Source organism: Neodiprion virginianus, chromosome 1, assembly GCF_021901495.1.
Source record: "Neodiprion virginianus isolate iyNeoVirg1 chromosome 1, iyNeoVirg1.1, whole genome shotgun sequence".
Taxonomy (NCBI): Eukaryota; Metazoa; Arthropoda; class Insecta; order Hymenoptera; family Diprionidae; genus Neodiprion; species Neodiprion virginianus.
The window spans coordinates 27799218-27824488 of record NC_060877.1 but is presented as its reverse complement, the minus strand read 5'-3'; the positions used below and the strand labels follow the sequence as shown (position 1 = coordinate 27824488).

Genomic DNA, 25271 nt, shown 5'->3' with positions numbered 1-25271 from the left:
CTGCACGAATGTTTATTATAAAAGTTTACTCCCAACTTCTACTTCATATCAATTACGATTTTGCCACGTAGATGGCCTTTATCTACTCTTTCATAAGCTTGAGGTAACTCGGAAAATGGATAAACCTTTTCAATCACAGGTACAATCTGAAAAAAATACGTATTATTGAAAATCACCTTCAGTCAAAGAGATCTCCTGTATGTACCTTTTTTTTTTCTACGAAGTTTTGAATCATATTAATCCCCTTCTGAGATGGAACGAAAAATCCCCACTTCACTGAAGTCTTATCTTTGAAAAAAGGAACATTGTCTTTGATCACATCTCCTATATTTTTTACTGATCCACCTATCACACCGAAGTCATCAAAATTCTTCAACATTGGCGAGTTCAAAGTTATGTACGTGTTGTAAGAATAGCCTTTAGCTCGGACCGTGTGTATTCCTTGTTTACAGCAGTCCAAAATAATGTCATATCTGAAATAACAGTTGTACTTAAGCTGTGTGACCGAGTTTCTGCATTTTCTACACATTTGCGTTAAGCACGCTAATGATTTTTCACTATCTCGATAATTACGTACGGCCCTTCTTCAGCGATTTTGGTATCGGCACGCTGGTCATTATAATCAATGACCACGTGGGCTCCAAGTTGTTCTACCAGTTCTACCGCGTCAGTGCTACACGTTGCCACTACCTGAATTCAAAAATAATGTTCAATTCTTTTGGGGTAGTGTAATTCTGTCAAAAGATGGTGTCATCCGATATGCTGGATCCCAGTTTCACAGCAATTCTGTCAAAACCTTTTACCTTCCTGTACTATTACAGTGTTCCTGACGTTTTTCTCTTCTCAAGTTGAACTTATCTCTGAAGCATTCTAAAGATATGCTTTCACAGCATTGATATTTACAAACCTGCATATTCCAGGCTTTCAACAGTTGAATAGCTAAGGTACCGACACCACCAGATGCACCGAGAACAAGGATCCTCTTATTCTGATATGTTGGTATATTAACTTTGCATGACAAGCCTCCCGTTATCCATAACGCAGACCACGCAGTGAGTCCTGCATACAAAATACTGGAGGCTTCAGTATACGATAAATTTTGTGGCCGTGGATTAACCTAATAAAATAATTTATCAGTTCATGTCATTAATGGTAAATTGATTCATCAATTACAGAGAGAGTTATACACTTAAATAGTGTCAAATTCTTTGAGATCAGTTTTATTTCGAAATTATTTACCAATTTACTATCCACAACAACGTATTCGGCGTGGCATCCCTGTTCTTCGAGGGGAACAACTCCCCACACTTCTTCACCAAGTTTTAATCTGTCTCCGACATCGAGCCCTTTCGATACAACGACTCCACAAAAATCTCTCCCTAATGTCAAGGGAAATTCTATCTGTCCATCGAAGTCGAGTTTCATAGCTTTTATCTTACGCAGTGCATTGAAAATGGTTGCGCCGAAGCCTCCTACAAGAAGGGGTTGGCATGTAATCGTGCTCGTAAGAATACTTTCGACCCTCACAAATGACCGGTTTCGTGAATTACGTACGGGACATGGAAATATCAATGGGATTGATGCTGCTCGCTTCAACCTTTATTAATACGTCCCCGGGTTTCCGTATTATCGGTATTCTGACTTCGGATAATTTGAGATCTGACAAACCCCCGTAGGAGTGTATCTGCCAGGCTTGCATTTTTGTCTCACTATTCTCTTTATACCTTCTTGACAGTTGTGACAAACAACGTATTCGCGAACACCGAACTACTGGCCTCGCACCTATCGTCGTTATTCGCAAGACAAACATCATTTATCGATGACTTTTCGGAAATAACAGTAACAGCCCACTTGAAGGGTACCTCCGACAGTTGTTAGGTTAGGTTCACAAAAACATCGACTGGATCGAAAAAAGTACGCGTCGTGCTGTAACTATTTATTTTACCTATGTCTATACATTACGACGCCGGGTAAAAATATTATGCCCCTGTTTTTCAATGATGTTAAAAATTCGATAAGTAGCATGTACAAATTTTGATTTTTAATCTAGTTCGACAGAGCATAGCGTCATCCCTCGCCGGCTTGGAGAACTGACAATGAGAAGTGTTGAAATTCTTTTCTCTACCGTTTTTTCGCCCCGAATCAGAGCATGTGTACCGTGATTTTTAATTGAAGTGAGATAAGCCGGTGGCGAAGCAGTGTTCATACAATTTCTACTTTTATTGTACGGATGTTGGAAGAAATTGTGTAGTTACAATGAAGTAAGCCATGTATATATATATTTTCATACTAATGCTATGATTTGAGTACAATGCGAACTCGTCTCCGATCAAGGAAATTTATTTATAAAGTTCATTGTGTAGCAGAAACAAGAGCTTCAGCAACTTCGACTGCAATCGCTGCCGCTGCCTTGTCTTTATCTGAAGAGGCAGAGGACAATTCTTGTTGGGCCTTGGAGAGGATTTCTTTGGCAGCTCCGTTATCCAGATTTTCTACTGGATGGGCTTCCTCTGCCAGAATCTGTTGAAGAGAAAAAGATTAAAAAATCGAAGATTTAGATGTGCAACAAAGATTTCCCAAACTTTATTAATTCAGAAAAATAATTTGCAAACTTTCATCTCAATATCGTTGCCTCTGACCTTTACTACATAAATGTGTGCAGTGTTATCTGCTTGCACTCACCTGTACGCTAGAATCATCGTTAATTGTGACGCTTCCGGATGAAACGAATACCTTCTTAACTGTGCCATCCTCTTCATATACTGTGACTACTCCTGGTTTAAGGACGGCCAGAGTCGGCACATGTTTTGGCAAAATACCAAAGGCTCCGGAAAACGATGGCACGTCCACTTGGCGGACTGGTTTTGTATCATAAAATACCTAGCATAGAAGGAGCAATTATAAAAATATCTTTCGTACCAAGGGTAGGCACCTCGGAGAGGATCTAATATTGCGTAGTTGCTAAGAAAATGATTCGCCGGGTCATATATCATTAGCCGCAAAGGTTAACGACAACATGAAGTGACATGCATCTAAATTTGACATTCTAAAGGAAGCTTCGTGGCCGTTAATTTCTAACATACATCGGAGATTCAAAATAGTATAAATATTTACCTGGTTCGCACCAGCAAAGGTGAATTTCATCTGATCATCCCTTAATGCCTCGGCGTAATTTCTGACATGACTTCGGACTGACCTTAGGAATGGGCGAAGAGTACGAGAGATGGTTGCCATTTTGATCTGAAATATTAGTTAAGAAAAAATTAGCCTACGTCTGTGTGAGAATTTAATAACGAGGCGAAGTAATCGTTCTTCGAAGTAGTCATTTAATGTCGCGGTACTCTGTTACATCACAGACATCAAGCAGCAAACTGGTTAACTATGTTTCAACATAGCGACATTATACATTGGAATGTCAACGACTTGCGTTTATTATTGCTTCGAAAGAGTGTCGCAGTGACTGGCTAGTTTTACTTGTTATTAGTTTCAAATATTCGTTCAAACTTACTGAACTATCAAATGAACCAGTATTTTATGATATATCAAAGCCAAGATGGGCCGACAACAGAAAACTGCTGTGCGCTTGCGTCGTCTGCTACTTTGGCTAGGGATTATTTCCGGTGCCTCCAGTCGCGGATCACACACTACATAGTCGGACAACTCTCTAGTTGAAGTCGGTACTTCGCCAGCCACAGACGGCTGGATATACGAACCGTGATAAGCGCAAGTTGTTATCTAATTCCATAAACGTGAAGTCAACAAATACGGAGTACCGGCTCCGCATTTTGAAGCACACCCTTTGCTTCGGAATAACACGCCTGACACCGCGGGTGCCGGCAATTCGGGAAGGATCACGTGACTTGTGTATTTGTTTCTCGCAGCTCGGTTTGAAAGATTTGGTGGCGTCTTTTGTTTTCGAATAACGCTATCGGGTTTACGAACTTCGACGCTTCGGAACTGAAATCGAAATATTCGCGTTACATCATATAATTTGGTCGGTATATTCGTATTGGACTTGTATTCAGTAACTGATTTGCAAATTAGAGATGTGTGACCCGAATAGTAAATAAGTCGTAGAAACTAGAGAAGCCTGCAAATATTGAAGGTGAGTCTTCCGTCTCCCTTTTACTGGTGTGTGCAAGGTTAGCTTTGTAAATTTTAACATGTAAACAGAATCGATCGAAACGTTAGCTAAGAGATAAGGGCTCGGACGAGCAGCCAAAGATGTGTTTGTTTACATGTGGCTCTGGTTATGCTGCACGGTGCGTCGCACAGCAGCAACTCGTATGTAAACAAACGATTGCAGTTTTATTCATCATTACGAATCTTCATCATTCTTCAAAGTTGGGATCGATTACTTTATCTAGTTTTTGCGAACTTCTAGCCAATCCGTACTACGATCCATTGTTTCGTATTCTATTATATTCTCATATTGTAACAAAATTCCTGTTCAGTATTTATACTACACTTGCTGTAATTACGCAGTAGTCTCTATACTTTAAAGTCAAATGCGAACGCTGCCGATCGCTGATTGTGATTTATTCTTCATATATGTATTGCGTTTCTGAAAACTTGTAATGAATTTTTTTATGACACGTAATATCAATTCTCACGTAAGATAAACCACAAAATTTTATGGTATCTTATATGATTGCACCAATCGCTTTATTGTAGATAAATAAAAGATATGTAATCAGATTTATTTGATTAGACTTCTGAAAACCTTTTGGATATTATGTCCAAATATTTTGTTTCGACACTCTATACCGACAAGATATCTGATCGAATGATTTATGTGACTAAATATATGGTTTTATTTTTATTTCAGTGCAACAATTGTGACTTAAACGCCAGGTTCGGACAGATGGTGTGAGAACTACGTCGAAATTATGAAGCAACCGGGAGGAAGTAAGAATATTTTTACATTAATTCTTTGATATAATTAGAGGCGCAACATTTGGATCTGAATTATTGTTTATGTATAATGTACAGCAAACAAATGTTAGAAAATACGATGGTACTCATATTTAGATTAATAACAACAAATCGACTGTATAATATGCATGTTGCCACTTTTTGTTAAATTAATTTGAATTTTATTTTTTTGATTTTTCCAGAGTTTAGCGGAGACATTCGAGTAACTCCTTCATTGCTTGGCAACATAATTGGTGAGTCGCACGTGCTTGGGTTACGGTTTTTATTCGATTTGTCGTTGAAATGAAATTTGAAACTATTTTCGACCTGCCGTTCCGTGAATTGTGAATTTAAAAAATTCTGCTTTGTAATATTAATTTCCGATGCAACGTAAAAAAGGTAAATTCAGGTCTCAAAGTCACGAACGTTGATATCAATGTTATAAAACTTCATCGTGGAATATGCGTACTGAAAGTACCACATTAATAACAAACCCAAACATTGGTTATATCAGAGTTCTGTTTGATGAACATTTAAAAATAAACGGTTTGGTATTAAAGGGTGCGATATATAAATTGACAAGTCTGTTATTATATATTATATTTTCTACAAAAATAATTCTTTATCACACGTACGTGAAAAATGAGGCTGCGCAGCAGTTTAGCGGGATGAAGTAGCAAATTTCACCTCGGTGTTGTACAGATAGGTTCGCGCATGCGCAGTTCACAATTGCTTCAATTACGTCCCTTGGGAGATCACTCTCGTCCCCAGGGAGAAGAAATTGACCACTCGTGTTTCACAAACCTACCACGCAAAGTCCCGCGGCTTTTTATTAGCGTTTCATAAAATCCATCGTGTTTGCTTCAGGCTAAAAGTTGGCGATGGTTACTCGTATGATTGTCGCATTTGCTTTCCTCAGGCGCAAACTTCACTAGGTATTTACAATTAAACTATGCAACCTTCTTTCAATTCACCCGTAATTGAGCTGGCTATTGTGTATGTACATTAAAATTATCATTATAATGCAATTTCATATTTTACATACGAATTAATTAATCCATAACGATTTCGCGTAAAGACAATAAATTACATATTTACAATTAAAGGTTCTTCAAAATTCAAACCTTTTTTTCAATTTACCCATAATTGAGCGGGTTATTATGTACAAATTATTTCTACGGCACGTATTCCATATTCTAAATAGGAATTAATAAATAAATAAATAAATAACAGTTTCATGTAATTATGTACGTATAATTATGCACATCATATTGACTAGCACACGCATTACCCACTGGTTGCAATTGGATATGAAAGTGTTTCAAATTTTATCGTCATTGAACTTTTGTTAAAAGTGTTCGTACAAACTGGGTCACGGATTCACACAGCGCTAATTTTTCTGCCGAGTTGATTAGGTTGGCGATGTAGAAACAAAATTTGCCAGTACGGTACTGCGTGAGTTCGTCATCTACGTACACCGAGCATTTACATTTTGGAAGACCATTGATTCATTATACTTAAGTTGTATATAACAAAAGTATTGCACTAACTAAACAAGCCGGCAAAACAGTTCTTTCGCGATAATTTTCATCGCCATCAAAAGGGAAACGCCTGTCGTTCTTTTCGACAAACTTTCGCGATGATCTCGAAAACGGCCGAGTGAAAAATGTGAACATGATAGAACTTGGCAACGAGATCAAAAATTTTAAAAGCAACAAAGTAATAAAATTTTGTTCGAATAAATAAAATTTTTTAAAAACAAACAAATTCACTTGAAAACATGATTGTCCGTTTAGAAAAAGTCACTAGTAACAAGTATAGGTTGGTCGGTTAGATATTGAGAAACGTTTCATTTTCGGTAGAACCGAAAGTCAAAATTAAACGGGTCGAGGCAAGTTTTCATGCCCATTATTAATTGATTGTAAAATCCTGCAAGTTTCAAATATTTTTTCATTGAGGCGTTTCCGAGAACATCGCGGGAGTTTATCGGACAGACTGACAGACTGACATTTTCTAAAAACCTGTTTGTCGGATTCTGGAGGTTCAAAAATGTAAAGATTTGTTGATACTAGCAATCTCTTTGTCATACAACTCAATCCTCCGTACAAATCGATCAAATCTTACCGTTAAACAGGGTAAGACAAGTTTGGGTCAAAATGTATCATTCGACGTCCATGGCGTCGGATGATGCATCTGTCACTGCCATGTTCTCCGCTCCTTCCTGGTGTCTTGATTTTATGTGACGTTCGAGGTCTCTCCGTCTTACCAAGATCTTGCCGCAGAGTTCGCACTTGTAAGGCGTGTCACCCTCTGCGTGCAGCCGAACGTGTTTATTGAGATTACTCGGATCTCCGAAAGCTCGTAGACAGTGCTTACACTTCAGAGGCTTATATCCAGTGTGGGTTCTAAAATCACGTGTAGAACAGTCACTCGTTATTTCCACGTTGACGAATATTTGATAATAAATCGATTTCCGTACATACTCGAAACTGCAGTTACCGCAATCTACTTGTTGAAATACTTGCGGTGAAAATCTACAAACCTGATGTGTATCTTAAGTCCGTATTTTCGTGAGTAAACCTTGCCGCAGTATATGCAAAGGTGTCCCTGCTTCGATTTGCCAAGATTACTCGCGATCGTCTCCATCTGCGCCGCGTGTAGTTCCGGTGCCAATTGAATCTGCGGCACTTGATACGCAGGCTGGACCACCGTGGATCCGCAGCTCCTTACTTCCGGTGAGTAAATTGACACCGCGAGATTATTCTGCAACGCGGGTTGCAAATAGGGCTTGAACGCGGAATTTCCCGAGCTCAAGTTTTCGACGACCGGTAAAATCCCGATCGAAGAACTTGGGGAGTCATTTGTCGAATCGATTCGTAAAGTGTCACCTAGGATTGGTGAAATCTGCTGGGGTGATGTCGTCGGCGGGCCGGTCAGTTTGAATTCGAACAATGTCGTCGCTGGCAACACTGCGTCCGTGGATAAACTTTCCGGCTCAGCCTTTTCAAACTCGTCGGCCAAAAGAGTCCAGAGATAGGAGAGTTCGAACTTGTCGCAGTGAAGCGCCATGTGCAGCTTCAGCGGGTTTGGATATTCGAATAAGGTGCTGCATTGCAGACACATGTAGGTGGTTTGACCTGACGAGAGGAGTAAAATGTTAAAATTAATGAGCATCGCCGCGGGACTGACCGTAGATAAAATAAGCGTTGGATTTTTAGAGTTGTTAGATTCTACAGATAGAGTGAAACCTACGCTGAATATTGGCTGGAACGAGGAACGGTATGTTTAACATTGCCAGAACTTTATCACTAAACCATAAAAGCAGTTCTTCGCCGGGTGCAATATACCGGATTGTTCTTATGATCACACCTTTTTCCGCCAAGCCCAATAGAACGTTGCAGCTCTGACAGTCCTTGGCGAGTTCAACCATTTTCAACCAACTCGAACTCAAGCTCTCTTGTCCTTTCGCGAGACGGATATATCCATCGATGAAAATAACCTCTACCTGTCAGGAAATAAAAATAAATTATTAGCTCGATCAAAATGAGCGACGTTAATATTATTCGGCGTGAAATTTGCGTGAACAGTATTTGGACAAGTTTAGTTGGAGCTGTAGTACAAGCTGCATGTACATCTACTTACGTTTCGAATTGGCAAGTTGCGACTCTCCTTGAACCGATCCATTTCGACGATCTCTGTCGCGGCATCGTGAGGTAAAGCCGTTGTGGCTATCACTGAAGATTGGGAAAACCTATGAGAAATTGTATTCCGCAGGGTCGCTAAGCTCTTCATTAGGTTACTTTGAGCCATTACGGAATACATGTAATATCCGTGAAGGTTCAGTATTTCGTTGACGAACATTGGAGTTCGGATAGCTTCCCGAATTTACGGCAGCTCCGTAAATCCGAGGTTATTTCCCAAATGTGCAAAATGTTGGTAAAATTGACACGATTTATTATTATTCCGTCTTCTTGGTACGGTTGCAAAATTTATGAAAACATTTTGATAGAAAGCCGATTGCGGGTAATCGACTATAAGAATATTCCACAGTCCGAACCGATACGCGAGGAAGGTTGTTTGACTACTAAGTGTCAACTGATGACGACCTGTAGTCCGCTTCTACATTTTATACAGGGGGGAGTTTCGGTCGCCTGAGATCCCCACTACCGGCATCACCCCCTAAACGCTCCCCACCCCCCATCTAACTGGACGCAAGCGTATGTGTAATTGTGTTTAAAGAGTCCCCTTTTGGTTTGTGGTTCGGAAATCAGGGGGCTCGAAAGGGGCCTCGATGAGGGCACGCGTACGAAAGGCGAACCCCCTCTGCTAGTAGCAAGGTGCAGGATGCGTTTACTCTCATACTCGAAATATTGGCTCGCCAAGTGCCCCCTGCCTGAATCCGGACCATCCCGACCGACAACGGCGCATTGATGCTAGGTGATCCGGGTTATCATTGTCTGCTGTTTAAGGGAATCAATTCTCGTGGTGGTCGATGGCAGTATAATTGCATTTTCAAATTGAACCGATGCCACGAACCTAATTCAATATATTCGTTGCGGGATTGAGGAATTAGACGATTATCATAACCGTACTCAACCTTAGTCTGGGATGTCCCTATGAAGTTTTTCTTGGCTAAAAATATGTCTTAAATGTAAAATAAATTTTTTTTTTTTTTACCGCAAAAAAGTTGCCAAATTCAATCACGATCTAACTTCCATGATTCTTGTGCAAGCAACATTTAACGTCTTGTCAGCTACCGCTTACAGCCAGTCGTACCTTGCAAAATACTTTGGCAAAAATTGGTAGCAGCAACGGGCCCGCGTCTCAGTGCCATTGACACGGGCCGAGGGATTCTGATGTTTGATACGTGGATGGGGCCATAAAAGCCCGATGTGAAAGGACATTGTTTGGACCAGCTGCAAAACCATTGGTCGCCCATCGAGTTCGGGGATCTAGCTGGGCGGGAGGCGCATCTGAATCAACGCTTGATTACCGAATTCATCTCTTCATTCGCTCCTTGCGCTCGCCTGCATAGATCATAGCTGAAGATTATTTATCAGCGCACTTGCCGACTCGCTGAGTCGTCCTGCACTCGCAATCCGGACTATTCGCGATTGCATCAATCTATACGGGGATCCTGAAATCGATTAGTTCATACCTTCGATTTTCCTTATCTCAATGCATATCCCAGCGTAATAATACCGTATTGTTAGTTCCTCCCACGGAAGTAATCCCGATTATACACTGCCGGCCAAAAGTTCAAGTACACCGATCCAAATTTATTGCAACACTGAAAGTTAGTTAGCGGACTCAAAAATAAAGATAATTAAACGTTTCAAGAGGCGGTTTAAAGAGAAGAAATTTACCTTCATTTTGTTGTCTTAGAAAATTCTCTACAATATCTTTTGGCCCCGATACGTATTTTTGAACATGGTCGTTTTTTGGCTATTTTTTAGCCGCCGGAAATTAACTCCGCATCTTAGGGGAAAATTTTTTATCGACTTTTTCTATGGCTAACTTAAAAAGCATATTAAAACCTAGATTTTAGTTTTTTAGAAAGATTTGTATGATTTTTTTCCGCCCCAGTATTGCATTTTGAGCTAAAAAAGATAGGTTTGAGAAAAAAGTGCTGTAATTCAATAACATCAAACAGATTGCAGCACGTACTATTCGCACATACGGATCGTACATAAGACTGTCAAATCGAATCCAAAATACTTCGCGTAACTTCCATACGATGTAAACAAAAACTCTAGATGAAAAATAAATCAAACTCTACGTCTAGCTGTAAGCTTCTCACTGAGAGTATGAAGGTAAACAATTGCTGTACACGAACCTGTTGATATTTTTTCTTTCGAATTTGTCTCGACAGTCTTGTGAACGAACAGACCGTACGAATAGTTCCAGCAAGTGCGTGGTATAATTTTTTTGAATTTTACGTGCTACGAAAAGTTTTCACGTGTAACAATGGCTAAGCATAAAGAAATTCGTATTAAAAAACGAGCTATGATTATCGCTTTACGAAATGAAGGCATGTCGTATCGCAATATTACGAAGAAAATGAATGTATCGAAAATATGGTCTGGTCGGCGCGAATGCCATTTTTTTTTTTTTTTTTACAACGAAAAACTCGTATAGATGAGGTGAGAGATTTAATTAGCCTCTATTCTCTACGTTCGAAAAAATTCATGAAGAAATCCGCAGTGTCTCTATATCGTTAATTTTTACAACATAATATGCAACTCCAAGTCTATAAATTTTTTATAAAATCATATTTTTAGGGTCTGTTTCAAATGATCGTATTAGCTTTAAGGAAATCAAGTATTTTTTCTCTTCAAATCGATAATCATCCTCGGTTGATCGTTTCAAATAAAATGCTTTCGGTCGTTAATTGACAAAAGTGATATATTCAGACATATATGTAGGTCGCAATGATGGGTATCCAACGCGTCTTCACAAGTGTTCGCAAGTGTTCGCAAGTGTTCGCAAGTGTTCACAAGCTGAACACTTTCCCCTCGTTCGCCACCTCTCACCCATGTCCAGCCACCCTTCGTCTCTCTGCATAGTTTGTCGGTGTACCAGAGGATTCGGACAAGTGTTCGGTGGTTCCCTGCACCCAGATCCCGATCCAGCATCCGCGTATACACGCGGCTTAGCAAGGACCGCCGTAACCCGAAGGGGTCCGTCATTTTTCCGGTTATTTTACCCGGCTACCCGGTCATATTACCTTAGGGAGATCGGCGGACCTGTAGAGGAAAATCGAGATGGCGATGCTGTTAATTGCTAGTATAAAAGTTGCGATAAAATTAACAACCAACGATTATTTACACAACTTGAGAGATTCGCCAATATTTTCCAACAGCAGACGAGACAGAACCGCACTGCGAGAATGAATATTGCCAAAGTTTGGGAAGTTTTGGTGGGATGATTACAGTTTACAAATAAAAAATCCGGTCTACTTTATTTTCCATAATGTTAATTATGATTTTGAAATTTTTTTCTGCATAGTACCAAAGTTATTACCTCGATGTTCTTAATTTATATAGAAAAACAATATTCGAGATCGATAAAAAGTTGCCAACTCTTACACCGTCATTTCAATAATTTCCTTGAGAAATTAAATTGACAAGAGTCACTTTGACAAAGAATGTTAAAGATATATAATTTTTTCGGGGAGCAAAGTTTCTTCGATAATCATTAGTCCGGCAATCAGCCGAACGGAAAGGGGTTCTTGCACGCTAATTCTTTCTACCTATACGATTCCCGTAGGTACGTAGGGTACATACCTTCGGTAAAATCTTGATCGTTATCGCATGAGTTTGCCAATCGTTCCTCCCATATTACTTTTACCTTATATTCTACCAGTGCAAGCTACAAAGTTTATAAAATTCGATTCTCCGAAGAAGGCTTATTCAGAGTCCTTCCGTGCGGCTAGGCACACAGTGCTTACCGGGGACGGTTAATGACGTAGCGAACTAAACGACTCTGCAGCGGGGTTGGCGGCGCCAAAATGTCGAAGCCATCGGTTACCCGACCTCATCGGGTGTACAGCTAATTATTCACATTTACAAACTCACAACCATTTCTGCACTTACCTGCGTGAATGTTGATACGTGTCCTTTAACGCACGCACCCTGCCGTTGTGTACAATTCATGCACCCACGAACTTTGGGAATATTTCCAATTCTTACCGATGTTACCGGTGACACTCACCAGCGTGTCGTATCGTTGCCCAGTGTTCCGTAGCTCGGAAGCTGCAGCGGTGGCACCCCCGAAATCAGGGTGCATTCAGCAGCCCGTCTCTCGGAGCAAGTGTTCCGGCGTGACCAATGTGCGGCTGCACGCATGTGCGCGCTTCCCAATGCGATATTAATATCGCGATTATCATCTACGTATTAACGCGCGTACGTGTACATATACCTATATACGTATATACGCGCGTGCACGAACCCTCCTTCTTTTCTCTTCTCGCCGCCATTGCGAAAGCTGAAATAAGCCAACCTATACGAGGATTCGTGATCACGTAATTTTTCGTGAGCGCAAACCAGGTGAATATTCTATGTGTGTCAGACACTATCAGACAGTTCAGAGACCTGGAATTGTCAAGGTGGGAGTCGCACGCTAATTTCATCCACGTTTTCCACGATAACAATTTCACCATCGGTTGGTAACGCACTGAGGAGGAGGTCGGTCTTTCAGATGATTTATTTTCCATTTCTGAACTTATTATATACACACGTTACACGATATCTTGAATTATTTTTCTCGGTGCTGACATGTTTTCAATAACTACGTGTATGTGGTGAAAATAACGAACGCTTAATACGTACGTGACGAGGGGGCCAGTTAACGTAGATGCGGTGGAATATACAGGGAATATACGATTTTGCGTAGGGATGGAACAGCGAGTATCCCGATGCCTGCATGCAGCCATAAAACGAATCAGGCACGGTTCTGCAAGTGTCAAAAGTTACTCTTAATGGATGCGTACGCTGTGCGAAACACTGGCTTATGCATTATTAATAGGAAACGTCACTAGCGTCTATTTGAATCATCCTTCGCTCTCCTCTGGCAATATAATTCTTCGGGACGCTGGTCGTCTCATTGCCAACTGGCTCACACCTACATATAATATGCGCCGTAAATTTATCCCACAATCGGGTTTCTCATGCTTCGGGAAGATTATTTCTCAAATAAATGTGAACAATGTTCAAGGATTCATTACCGCGTGCACTCTGTTCGGAATCAACGACAATTATTTAACAATTTACGATCTGCAAAATGAACGAAGCTCTTTTTCAATTAAACATTCATCTCGTCCTCCACCTGCTCACGCGCCACTGTTCCCAGTCAAAGGATATGCCTACCCGGAGAAGTCAGACAATGAATGTTCGATTTAGCTCCGGCAAAGCGAGAACAGGCGGCAAAAATCGACGGAGTTGAATCGTGGCACGTGGCATTAACAGATTTGTTGTGTCTCATTTGGAAGCTGAGTTTGATCTGGGTGTAACTCGACACGTGGCCATATGATACTACGGCCCGCAGCCCTCTCGCAGTCCAGCTAGACCATATTGAACCATTAGGAGTTGTGTGTACTCGATTTTAAGAGTCAATCTATGTTTCACGTCACCGAGGGATCGGCACCGATCCTTCCCTCTGAGGATTCTCTTCATTCGATTTCATTCATCGATCGTAGTACGTCCGTTGCACTTTTGGCCGCAGTCAGTTACTCGAGCCGTCGCGGACACCTGATCAATCAATTAAAGCATTTTCAGAAAATCCATACAAAGCCTTCGTCCACGCGAACAAAATCGTCATCATTCAGGTTTGAAAGTATTGTTTAATCGTAAATCTAAAATTGTAGATATTTGTTTTGGTGCACTGGTAATTTCTCTTCAAGTTGTGGTAAATTCTAGAAAAACATCTCGGTAAATAGAAATTAATTTTATCCTGCGGTGATGATTGGATGCTATGACAAAATTTCCAAATCCAAACATGCAGCTCCGAATGAATGGCAGGCTTGGTCGAAACCTGTCTCTCCCAATCAGGATTAATACCTAAATCATAATAGGATGAGGTTTCACGCTGAATTAAGATCGGCACAGTTTTAAAAAGCCACCCACCTTTTTATTTCCCCCTGGTTGGCCACTGCTAGTCGAGTCGGGGGAACATATTGTATTGGATTAAATTAAACGGCAGGGGGGATCCCGGTGAACCGAGGGATGTCAGAGAAGAGGTGCATTATACGTGCAGGAAACTTGTGTGCCAAGTGAGTCGTGCTCCGTCCTCTAGGATCTCCCTCGATCATCCAACTCCTCCCCTCGAATATATTATTTTGTCATGTGACCCGGGTCACCTGCTCTGTCTAGGTGATTTCGCTAATTCCAATATCTATTTGTCGATCTGTTAAATCCGAAAAAAATTTTAACATTTATAGGTACTAGTTCTTTACTGTGCGATTAATCTATGATTTTGATTAATGGTTTTTCCAATTAATCGATTAATCGACGGTTTCGATTCATATACCGACTGGTCTGCAGAATTATTATGAGGCAGTTTCGATTAATCGATTAATCGCACAGGATTAATCTGTACTATAGTATTGATCAATTCCACACTTTGTTAAAATAAATTTGCGAATTTCAACAAATTTTACCTACTACGTCAAACTACCTTATGAGAATCTACGACGTTATTTGATTGATAATGCAATGTACGGTCCATACGGACATGACGGGTACAGTCACTGAAAACTGATCAATAAGATTATTCCATTTATCAAGTGAATTCAGCAGAATTTTTAGTAAATTCCAAGTACCGTAAATGAAATTTCCAAATATACCTGATACATTTACTGCACAATGAAAGAAATTCAAAATACCCTTTTTCGTGTTTCCAACTAAGTTAAGCAAAATGACAAAATTGTAATGCACATTTATTGAGAATGCTTAGTAATTCACTTTATAACACGAAATTTGTAATTCAACTACACTTTTGTGTCGTAGATTTTCAAATATTTTCAACAGTTTATGTGTAGTTGTTGAAACTATGTTCGTAGGAGATCTTGTCTGAATAATTCCTGTATTAGCGTTAACCATATTTAAGTCGAGTCAAACTATGTATGGTGCATTCAACTCTGACAAAAGTTGCAGGAATCATCTCGGGTGGTCTAAATACTTATCCGTAAATAGTTGATTATAAATTAGTTAATTGAAACATACTCTATACTATCGAAGACTACAGAACCGAGTTCACCGCACTATACGAATATAATCCTGATGAACATCTGTGTATGGTGAACATTATAACAAAAAATATAGTTAATTGTACGATTATTATAATCCCTTTGACGTTCTTGGATCAACTAGAAGTGTGTGGTAAAATTAACATTGTGTTTATAGTGCGCCAAACGATAATTTGAGTAAATTCTACTATAAAAATTATCTTCCCGACTATAATATTTCAACTATACAGATTTTTAACTATATGCGCAAATTTTTCTCTCAGTGTGATAGGTATACACGCGATTCTTTATTGATAAAGATTAAGAGTTCAAATTCCTGAATTTTTTTTAATCCAGGTACTGTTTTGAAAAATTTGATTTTGAAAATTTCGAGGGCCCAGGGCCTTTTTAGTCTTACGGTTAATTCGGGCCTGACTACAACCAGGAAAATACCTCGTATACCTGCCTGAAAACGGCTTACGTAGATCGAAGGGACGCGATATCCACGGTGACCGGTGATGTCGCGACTCATTACAAGCACTCCTCATAGACCCCTGTAAAGGTTTCCTAGACATAACTAATTTGACCGTTCAAGTCGATGGCCCGACTTCCTATACATCCTAATACGTACTCGCCTACTTACTGCACCAGTACCTACTATGCATGGTAGGTTTTGCGTGATCGATCTCCGGCTAAATCCACGGCCTAACCTACCCAGAACTCGTGCAGTACATTTCGGAGATAAGGCACCAACAATGAATGCTGCACCGTTAATGATGATCATATTAGCCCAATAGCGTTTATATGTTGTCTGTGGTAACGGTATTTTATCACTTTCATTCATCTTGTTATTCATTCGATTAGTCCCCGAACCCTCGTCATTCATCGTGGTATGATGGAATAAAACGTAAATGACAACTGTCATATGCGTAATTTGTTTATTCGTGATCTTTTTCCACATATATTGTTAGAGTTTTCTTAAAATTCAACGAAATATGTGAATTCTGTTGAAACTGGATAAACAAAACATTTTACTTCAAAGTTATACCGGTGGACTAATTTCTATATTTTTTGAGAGACCAAAGTTTGTGTGATATAAAATGTTGATTTCAGGATAAATCACTTGTACGCATTGATGGAACTACTTTATCATATTTGTTTCAAAGTTCCTTCAAAATTTGCGAAGATTATACGACATTTTATCACCCGGCAAAAGCAGAAAGTCCTCGCTCAAAATTACTACTGCGTACGTAAGGTTAAAGAGATGTACGACGAAGGTTCTTGCTCGTTGATGCAGGTATACCAGCGAGTATCGAGCACTTGAGTAGGCGCAGGGCATTGGTGCGTGGCGTAAAGACAAAAGTGTCCCTAGATCAAGAGATTATTATGGAGTACAAACCAAAAGATTATCGTCGGAACAAGGGTGCGCGGTCACGCCTTATCTATGTTTATTAGTTCGCAAAATGTAGTTCCTATAACCAATTACTAAAATAATTAATTAAGCCTGCAGTATTTATTTTATGACTCATTAGCGCGTCATTAGGACCCATGGCAATCGGACCGTTCAGGCTAGTTTAATTATTCGTTGAACTAAATACTCCTGTCACCAGTGCCAAGGCACAGCACCCGAAGTCAATTGACGTTTTTTTTAAACTAAATACACCTGTTGGATAGAGTTGACTATATCCCTTCCTGTCATTAAGTTCCCCAGGATTTAAAGTTTGTACATTTATTTTACGCTCCGGATTCGATAATGATGTCAAAGTCTTCACTTCCGTTATGACGTCGTTTCCGTCGCCATCGACGTGACCACGTTTTTACCTGTTTGAATTTTCGCATTACTTTCGATGATGGGGATGGATAAGTTTTGCTGGATTCGTGATCGAACACGTGGTAAATTTTACCTTCGCCTGTACACTGTATGTATGTTATATTTATGTGGGTGATAAATTAATTTCCGGGTTTTACGTTTCCTGCTTTGCCGGTAACAGATTTGCTCGTTCAGCTGGCTACCGATTTGTCTCTGCGATTGAGGAAGTCCGGGTTTATACTTACCCGTATTTGTCAGACATTGATCTGACCGTAGTCAGCCACCAATGTTCATCGCCAGTTTTTCATTTCAAGTTCTGGCCAGCCCCCTGACACACGCTGCTAAAAGTGGTTCGCAAAATGTCCCTCGATTCTGCCGCTAATTTCCACCACTAGTGGCGCTAGCAGTTACCTGACGAGCTTGCGCGCGGTCACCGAGGGCAGCGAGCTTGTCAGAAGTCTACTAGTGCCAGGTAGAGGAACTAAAAAACGGGGACAAGACGCGTACAATTTTTTAGTATACGAGCAGTGACGAGTGCCAGGGGGCTGGTTCTGGCTCAGCAAACTGGACGATTCCTGGCCTGACGTTTACTGATTAATTGCGTTGACCTGTACCAATATTGGTGAAAGTACCATGGCATTATTTTTCACATTAAGAATACCCCTGCGGCCCTGTCGACTTAGGAATCAACGCCAGGCAGCCTCATTGTATTTTTCACTTCACGCACTTGAAAGTCTTAACACAAATTAGCTCCAAACCTGTATAATTTTACGCGAACCTGCGTTCAAGCCTGGACTCGGAATTTTTGAACGATTAACAATAATTATAGAATCGTCAGCGTAAATACAGAAGTCGCAGTTGGTATGTAACCGTCAGTACTACAAGTTTTATAGGGATGGACGGGCAAAATGGACACCCTAAAATATTACATACAGTTTTCAAAATTGAAAAATGTTCCAAATTTATTTTTCTATCTTCTTTATAATACCTTGAAAATAAGATTAGCTATCTATAAGAGACTTGTAGAGAAAAAGCGGGTAAAATGGGCCGCTTAAAAATTATGCGTACTTTTCTAAATTTGCTTCAAAAGCGTTAAAAACTTGTTTATAAAAAGATATGAAAATTTTTCAGGGGTGCCCATTTTGCTCGCCGCTCCCCTAAAAGTTAAAAAAAATATAGTTTTTTCAAGGTTGCCTATGTAGGCAGTAATATAGTTGCCACAGTTGTCAGATGTTTCCTTACCTGACTAATTGTTATTATTATTACCATCATCGAAAGCTCGTTCTTTAACAACAACGTCATATTGTTTGTTTGATTCAGATTTATTTCGTTCATGGATTCATATTTTACAGACATCACGAAATTAATTTCGAATTTACAGCAAAATGTTTTCCAATTAAACACAACTTTATCAAATGAGGAAGTTAGTGCAAAAAGGGTATAAGTAATAAATTTGAAAAATCTGAGCCAAGCATGGTTTCGTATACTCAAAACTGCTCTTCTTTGGGGAAAGGATGTTTCACGACAATCGAAGCTCGACTACGCCATCTATGTGCGCGTCATTTTAGCTAATTACTAACAAGTCCAAATCGCTTGGTGCAAAAACGGTACAAGTGCACTCGGAACGTATTTTTTTATGCCGGGCCGAACTTACAATTCTCGGTATTATCTTCGTAATGAGTTGTAACACTGCATTGATAAAGAATATTCGTGTAAAAAGGGTATACCTGGTAAAATTTATATAAAATTCTAACTCAAGTTTGACCTGGTGAAATTCTATAAAATTATACGCATATAATTTAACGTAATTCTGTATAGTTTTAAAAAGGCACAACCGCTAACGCGTTCTTTGCTCATAGTGTCCCCAAACGAGCGAAATACCTAAGTCAGGGTTTCAAAGCTCACCGTTATTATAAAAGTCTGAAAAAGGATGAAATAATTGAAACACAGTTCAATTTCTAGGTACAAGAAGGGAAGTAGAATAACGAGTAAGTCGAATTGTATGAGCAATATTTATTCTCTTTTTTCGACATGCATCGATCGTATAGTGCTTAACTAAGAGTAAATAGCAAGTTATTTGCGGTTAAAATTTGAATACAGTTATTCATAATAACTAGGTATTACGTATTATCAGGCACTACGTATCGTGCGATCTTCAATCTCGCGATGTTACTTGATCCCATTTTTTCAGCGTTAGAAAGGGCCATCTGTACGAGAAAGAGAAAGAAACACCTTTGAAAAATGGAACTTTAGTAAAAATCGGTATCTGTCGTCCGAATTCAAAAATCAATAATCACTATCTGATAGGTATTTCATTTGCGTGGACAAATACCAATATTTGACACCGGGGGGACTTGCCAGTTCCCCGCTCGTTGGTACATCGAACGCCCCCTGCGTAGGACCAGGGAGAAAACCTCGACTCGTGCAGCTGTGTACACCATCGTGCTCGGCTCGTATATGGCTAAGCTTATGGCTTACTCTGCATAGTGAGAGGGACTAGGCATGAGCCAGTCAAAGTGGTCGCGGCTGATCTTTGCTCGATTAATTACTGATTCTATTGAATATAGGCATCGACCTGGCGTCTCGGTCAGTGCACCGAATTGCTGGTCAGGTCCCGTTTTGCGCTCTGTGCCAGCTCGAAACTGGGTGGCCAGACTTACTTGGACGAACATAGAACGTTGTAGCACGACTGCTAAGCTGGATTGACGTCGTCCAGGGCTGGGGGCTCGTAATCGACGAAGTCCACGTCCCGAGTGTCGCCCTCGCCTTCACCCTCGTCCTGTTCCTCAAGGTCGAGCTGGTCTCTGGAGGCGTCGTAATCTTCGCCCAGGCGACGATACGTCTCAGCACGATTCTCCAGTATCTCTCTGATGATATCTGCGGTTCGTCGATGTTCGACAATTATCACAGTTTCGTAAAACACCGCTCGTGATCGGGGGATCAATTAGATGTGAAAAAAATTGCTTTTACCCATCAGCAACTCTCGGCTCTCGATCATGTTGCCCATCTCTTTTTTCACCTCCTTCATCAGCCACGGCATGAAGCCCTCCTCGACGTCTGAAAAGGGTCAAACACGATAACGTTTATCGGCCTTGTTGTCGGTTCGTTGCTCCAGTTTTACCTGCTTTGATTTCATCCAGCAGGAACCCTGACATCTTTAATCCCTCCAGGACTGCCGGTAAAAGTTCTGCGATGTATCCCGTTAGAAGAACTGCCGCAGCTACCCTCTCTTCTGTCTCCAACTGGGTATTTACCGCTTCCTCGTGTTGCTTCAGACGTCGGCACTACATTTTTGGCAGAAGAATCGATCGGTGAAGTAAGCCATTACAAGTGAATTATACGTATACCTTGATACACGTGTACGTGTGTCGAATTTTGGTCTCACCGTACACGGCAAGGTCAACAATGATGTGAATAGTTGATGTTAATGGCAAAAGTAAATCAGACTGGTCTCAGGGCCGTTTCGATGATAAATTTCTTCAATCGCGCTTACTTTCTCTTCGCGTAATCGTCTCTCTTGTTCCTCGAGACGCTGTGCTTCTGCCTTTTCTGCCTCCCGCAGCTCCAGGAATTTCCGTTGCTGCTCCCGCAAGGTCGCAACTTCTTCCTCTTCGAGAACCTCGATGAGCGATTGTTCGATGGTCTTCCCAACCAGTACCTCAATGATAGGCTGCACCTCGACATCGTAGTCGAATAACTGAAAAATTCGTATCATTTAATCGACTACTCTAACTGTGTCTTTACGAAAATGCTACAAGTTGACCATTCAACAAATGGTGAATTATTTTTCGCCTCTTTGACAATGTACGTCGGATTTTCAATTCGAACCCAGTATACGACAGCCGGATGGAAGATGGATAGCTTCCGAATAAGCTTTTCATGTAGATGTACTCACGTCACCAGGGTATATCTGAGTACACTGATCCGTTCCAACTTTCGCCGGACAATAGAGAGGCGTTGGTGGTCGATCGAGGAAGTGATCGGTCTGCGTGCCGATGTCGAATTCGTCCGGTTTTTCAAATAGCTGAAATTAACCGGTGAAACATTTAGCTGCAGAATATCGTCGAATCACTGACTCGTTGATATGTTATCGAACGAAGCAGAAGGTCAAGTTGAAATTCCAGGAGAAAGAATGGAAACTGACTTTATACTATAAACGAAACGAATGAGGCGAACCTCTTCGAGGTAGGTTTCCGTCTGCACCGGTTCGTGTTTCCTACCGGAAACCGGCGGTGGAGAACCGATCCGTAAGTGCAACGCTCGACTCGCCTGAGTCTGTGCCCGTCTTCTCGCGAGTTGTCGACGCCTGGCTTCCGCCTGAAGCGCGGCCTGCGATTGTTCACTGTCCACCTGAAATCATCCCGGAGTTGGGAAACATAGAACCGTTGGATTTCCCACACGTTGATACTTACAGGCATCGGAGTTGAGGCGAAAGTACTCCCGCGAACGACGCGACGATCGAACATAATGTTCCCGAAGGGAACCGGTTGATCACTGCAATTTGAAAGTTAAGAAACAAAAGGAAAGGGATCGATTTTTGCACTGCCAATGACGCTGCGGATACGGTGTCTACAGTGCCGTTTCAACTCTATCCCATGTTCTATTTCACCTGGCAAAGCTCGCTTGCGTAGGTGCAGCGGAATGTATGCAGTATGTAAGCATGATAGTTGGAACAGGCACTTATGCGATACACATATAACTTGAACTCGTGATTGAAACCGTGAAATTATTCAGCCGCTTGGCCTAACTGCGATTCGGCGCAATCTGCAATCACTATGATCTAATCGTCACTCGGTTTAGCAAACTGAAAAGTATACTCGCTCCTGTGCAATGATCTATTACCGGTTCGGCAGAATGGTGCTCGGGATCGGTTCCAATTTTTTCGGTAACGCTCTAGGCATTGGTGCTTGTTCGCTAGAAAACAGGACACAAGCCCTCTCTTACCGAATCATCGAAATGCGAAGCAGTTTTTCAGATTTCTTTCCATCCTGACTTACGTTTGCGTCGGTGGCGCGCTCCTCTTCCACCTATTCGGCTCCGACGCCGGCGCTGCCGAGTTCACCAAAGCCATTGAGAAATCCGTGGTCGCCTTCAGGGCGGCTTGGCACCTCGAGTGATGACTTTGGTGTCTGATTTCCGGCTTTTTTGTCAGCAAGTTCAACGGCCGGAACTTTGCCCTTGGACTTGGATCGTCCCCGCTGTTAGAGCTGCTGTTCACAGCTATGCCAAGGAGAGAAGCTACTTCCGGTGGCGGCATCAGGAATTCACCGGTTTTCACCGTTGTGATGAAAGGCTTTCTCGATATGAAATTATTGTTGTTACCGGTGTAAAGTTTTCTCGATTTACCGTGATCTTCTTCTTCTCGTACCTTTCGTAGCTTGGCGTTCAAGACTTCGGTGAAATCTTCGGTCGACAGAATCATTGGAGCTTTAACTTCAGGCTTATCTCTATTGAGATTCCCCTGGCTTTTACTGTGCTTGGCTTTCAGCGGATTTGATTGCTGGTTCTGGAGGCTCGCCAGTAGCAGGTGATCGTTCGATCTGCTAAACTGTTTCTGGTTGTACAAATTTTGAGAAATAATTTTATTCGACATTTCGAAATCCATGTCGTCTTCGGCGTGTAGCAAAGGTAGCGAAGAGTCGAGGCCATCCTTCTGGAGGATGGTAAACGCTGGTAGTTCTTTGTCGCCGAGGTTGAAGGTCTCCGGATTTGAGGGTGCCAACGCCGAAATGCCAGCTGGCATAGCGACCTTAAACAATTAATCCTACGCTATTCGCGTTGCATATTTTTCTCCGACGATTGAATACTGGCAGCGTGAAAAAATTCTCGCGCTACCATTAAGGCGGTTTCTATATCTTGTTTGTTTTGTCTTTCAGTGAGTGAATCAAGATTCTTATTGTCGTTTCGCGGTGAGGTTATCCTGTTAAGGTCGATTCGAAATTAATTCAAAATCAATAATGGAACTCTGTATTGCTGAACTTTCAGCGAAATTGCGATTTCCTATTAGCATCATTTTTACCAATGCTTCTGTCTAGTATTCCTAAAGAGTATTCCCATTTCTTTTACGTGTTATTTAAATGGAAAATGGAAAAAATAAAATAGGCACCTCTCAATATCAATATTAAGAGCTCATAGTCGGCTGAGATATTCTATTTGCGATACTCTGCCGAAATTTTGATGCACGTTTGAAAAAAAATAATTTTTTTTGGCAGACACTGACGTACTTATGTCAAAGCGGAAAAAGTTACGATATAAAATTCTGTAACGGCGGTGTTAGGATTTTGTGAGTGAAATGGCAAAATTTTTTATTCGTAAACAAATTTTTCAAACGAAGGCCGCTTTCTATTTTCTCTGCGGGGAAAACACTGTTCTAATTCAAGCCCGATCGAACTCAGAGCTCCAATCAGATGATCGATTTTTTGCCTATCCCAAGTGTTAAACGGCATAGCTAGTGTTGCAAATTAGCCTACGTGACGCGTCGGCGTTAATATTTATGAGGCATGTCCGTCGGTGACCACGCAGGACGGCGAGGTTTGTTCAGAGAAAAATGAATCCAACTACGGCATATGCCCAATGACTGTTTTTTGAGTGCATCGTTGCGTATTATTATTAATTCGTTGGGACTTAGTCGTGCCGCGATTAACATTGAACGACGTAAAAAATATCTGACGTGTAATTGACAGAGATAAAAAGCATGATGAGATGAAACGGGATGGATTTGTGTGAGATTGAAGCTGTTGGCTATGACGGAAAAGTCAATACAGACTCATACCGAAGAGATCCTAGTCACCCTGGCAGAATTTTGCTAGTTACGTTGCCAATTATTCGAGACAAAGAATATACGTCAGACTCTCCGTTAGACAGATACGTACTTTTTAGGAGACCGGTGGATCTAGTCGCGAAAAACTTCCTCGACGACTGCACCACCGCTGCAGGCCAAACACTCTCGGGGGTGAGTTCACACACTGGACATTGTACCCTTACCGTTTTCTACCGGCGTGTTACCGGCCGGCTAGCAACTCAATAGCGGTGACCATTGGCCAGTTGCGCATGTCTCTTCGCACACGTGTAAGGATCGTATACGGATACCGTCACGCAGAGGCGGTCAAGGGGGAAGTTAAAGAATAGGGGAGAAGAGTTCGATTTCGACCAAAGCGGTCAACGCGTCAAGGTGAAGTCAGATCGTCCGATTGCTGGCTTTAAATAGTATAGCCGAGGAGAAGATCCTTGCCCTCTCGATTTAACCCCTATTTTATATTCGAGGAATTCTTTAAACGCGAAAGAAATCGCAGGTATCGCCGTTAGCCAAACATTCGCAGCAGTTTCACTCGAGGTACACATTATGAACGTTTTACTTTCATTGTCAAAATGATTGTATGGTCTTATAACATTTTTGATTAATTGGCATTCCACAGGCATAACGCGTATAAAGGGTACAGATATTTTTATAATTATATTTGACCGATATGATATAATCGCCTAATCGACGAACGTGAAGTCTGATGGTAAGAAACACCATGATTATATTGGTCACGGTTTTCGACGGTTTACTGGCTTCTTTCCGTCGTAAAGTCGGTGATAATCATCTGCACGAGAGGTGTTTGAACTTGCCTAAAACGGAACGAATTGTGACGGTAATCGTAGGAGGAATTGTGAAAGTATACAACAGTCTGAACAACACGTTGCCATGTCTGAACAGGGTTTTTAAACACTGCGTTAAATTTCTACTACGCAGTTAACAAACCTAATTTTCTCAAATCTGTTCTCAATATGTTCGAAAATGTATTCATTTCGTTTTTGACACTACAAGCGTTCTCAAATTAG

The 25271-nt window shown here is 41.0% G+C and overlaps 4 protein-coding genes across 7 annotated transcripts; all 4 read right to left on the bottom strand.

Annotated features, from left to right (window-relative positions):
- Positions 1–12: 12 nt before the first annotated feature.
- On the bottom strand, positions 13–2058 carry LOC124310372 (reticulon-4-interacting protein 1, mitochondrial-like). Its single transcript, XM_046774243.1, has 6 exons — positions 1555–2058; positions 1240–1472; positions 908–1117; positions 578–690; positions 206–473; positions 13–146 (listed from the first exon to the last, which is right to left on the bottom strand). Exons 1-6 carry the CDS (start codon positions 1811–1813, stop codon positions 39–41), a joined length of 1191 nt encoding a protein of 396 aa, XP_046630199.1. The 5' UTR covers positions 1814–2058; the 3' UTR covers positions 13–38.
- A 143-nt stretch (positions 2059–2201) lies between these two features.
- LOC124310374 (ATP synthase subunit delta, mitochondrial) lies at positions 2202–3655 on the bottom strand. Its single transcript, XM_046774245.1, has 4 exons — positions 3509–3655; positions 3115–3240; positions 2683–2880; positions 2202–2520 (listed from the first exon to the last, which is right to left on the bottom strand). Exons 2-4 carry the CDS (start codon positions 3232–3234, stop codon positions 2353–2355), a joined length of 486 nt encoding a protein of 161 aa, XP_046630201.1. The 5' UTR covers positions 3235–3240; positions 3509–3655; the 3' UTR covers positions 2202–2352.
- A 2992-nt stretch (positions 3656–6647) lies between these two features.
- LOC124310371 (PR domain zinc finger protein 13-like) lies at positions 6648–8985 on the bottom strand. Of its 2 annotated transcripts, none has more exons than XM_046774240.1 (4): positions 8557–8985; positions 8167–8419; positions 7457–8051; positions 6648–7319 (listed from the first exon to the last, which is right to left on the bottom strand). In XM_046774240.1, exons 1-4 carry the CDS (start codon positions 8773–8775, stop codon positions 7076–7078), a joined length of 1311 nt encoding a protein of 436 aa, XP_046630196.1. In that variant the 5' UTR covers positions 8776–8985; the 3' UTR covers positions 6648–7075. The 2 variants fall into 2 exon arrangements, with proteins under 2 accessions (XP_046630196.1, XP_046630197.1); XM_046774241.1 differs by having other exon boundaries at positions 8284–8419.
- Positions 8986–19445: 10460 nt separating this feature from the next.
- LOC124310365 (radial spoke head protein 3 homolog A) lies at positions 19446–24458 on the bottom strand. Of its 3 annotated transcripts, none has more exons than XM_046774226.1 (11): positions 24320–24458; positions 22445–23196; positions 22290–22361; positions 21860–21941; positions 21624–21797; positions 21343–21471; positions 20941–21144; positions 20569–20731; positions 20418–20504; positions 20108–20324; positions 19446–19654 (listed from the first exon to the last, which is right to left on the bottom strand). In XM_046774226.1, exons 2-10 carry the CDS (start codon positions 23188–23190, stop codon positions 20140–20142), a joined length of 1842 nt encoding a protein of 613 aa, XP_046630182.1. In that variant the 5' UTR covers positions 23191–23196; positions 24320–24458; the 3' UTR covers positions 19446–19654; positions 20108–20139. The 3 variants fall into 3 exon arrangements, with proteins under 3 accessions (XP_046630182.1, XP_046630183.1, XP_046630184.1); XM_046774227.1 differs by having other exon boundaries at positions 22445–23211; positions 24320–24444; XM_046774228.1 differs by lacking the exon at positions 22290–22361.
- Between the last annotated feature and the right edge of the window lie 813 nt (positions 24459–25271).

Excerpts from the sequence above, each read along its gene's own strand:
- LOC124310365 (XM_046774226.1), bottom strand. The coding sequence starts at position 23,190 with ATGCCAGCTGGCATTTCGGCGTTGGCACCCTCAAATCCGGAGACCTTC. Across the intron at positions 21,798-21,859 it reads TCGCCTCAACTCCGATGCCT|GTGGACAGTGAACAATCGCA; the intron begins GTAAGTATCAAC and ends GGATGATTTCAG. Across the intron at positions 20,505-20,568 it reads GCTGGATGAAATCAAAGCAG|ACGTCGAGGAGGGCTTCATG; the intron begins GTAAAACTGGAG and ends GACCCTTTTCAG.
- LOC124310374 (XM_046774245.1), bottom strand. The coding sequence starts at position 3,234 with ATGGCAACCATCTCTCGTACTCTTCGCCCATTCCTAAGGTCAGTCCGA. Across the intron at positions 2,881-3,114 it reads CCTTTGCTGGTGCGAACCAG|GTATTTTATGATACAAAACC; the intron begins GTAAATATTTAT and ends CTTCTATGCTAG. Across the intron at positions 2,521-2,682 it reads ACGATGATTCTAGCGTACAG|ATTCTGGCAGAGGAAGCCCA; the intron begins GTGAGTGCAAGC and ends TCTCTTCAACAG.
- LOC124310371 (XM_046774240.1), bottom strand. The coding sequence starts at position 8,775 with ATGTTCGTCAACGAAATACTGAACCTTCACGGATATTACATGTATTCC. Across the intron at positions 8,052-8,166 it reads CGTTCCAGCCAATATTCAGC|GTCAAACCACCTACATGTGT; the intron begins GTAGGTTTCACT and ends TCCTCTCGTCAG. Across the intron at positions 7,320-7,456 it reads GGACTTAAGATACACATCAG|AACCCACACTGGATATAAGC; the intron begins GTTTGTAGATTT and ends ACGTGATTTTAG.
- LOC124310372 (XM_046774243.1), bottom strand. The coding sequence starts at position 1,813 with ATGATGTTTGTCTTGCGAATAACGACGATAGGTGCGAGGCCAGTAGTT. Across the intron at positions 691-907 it reads TGAAAGCCTGGAATATGCAG|GTAGTGGCAACGTGTAGCAC; the intron begins GTTTGTAAATAT and ends TTTTGAATTCAG. Across the intron at positions 474-577 it reads AAAATCGCTGAAGAAGGGCC|ATATGACATTATTTTGGACT; the intron begins GTACGTAATTAT and ends CTGTTATTTCAG.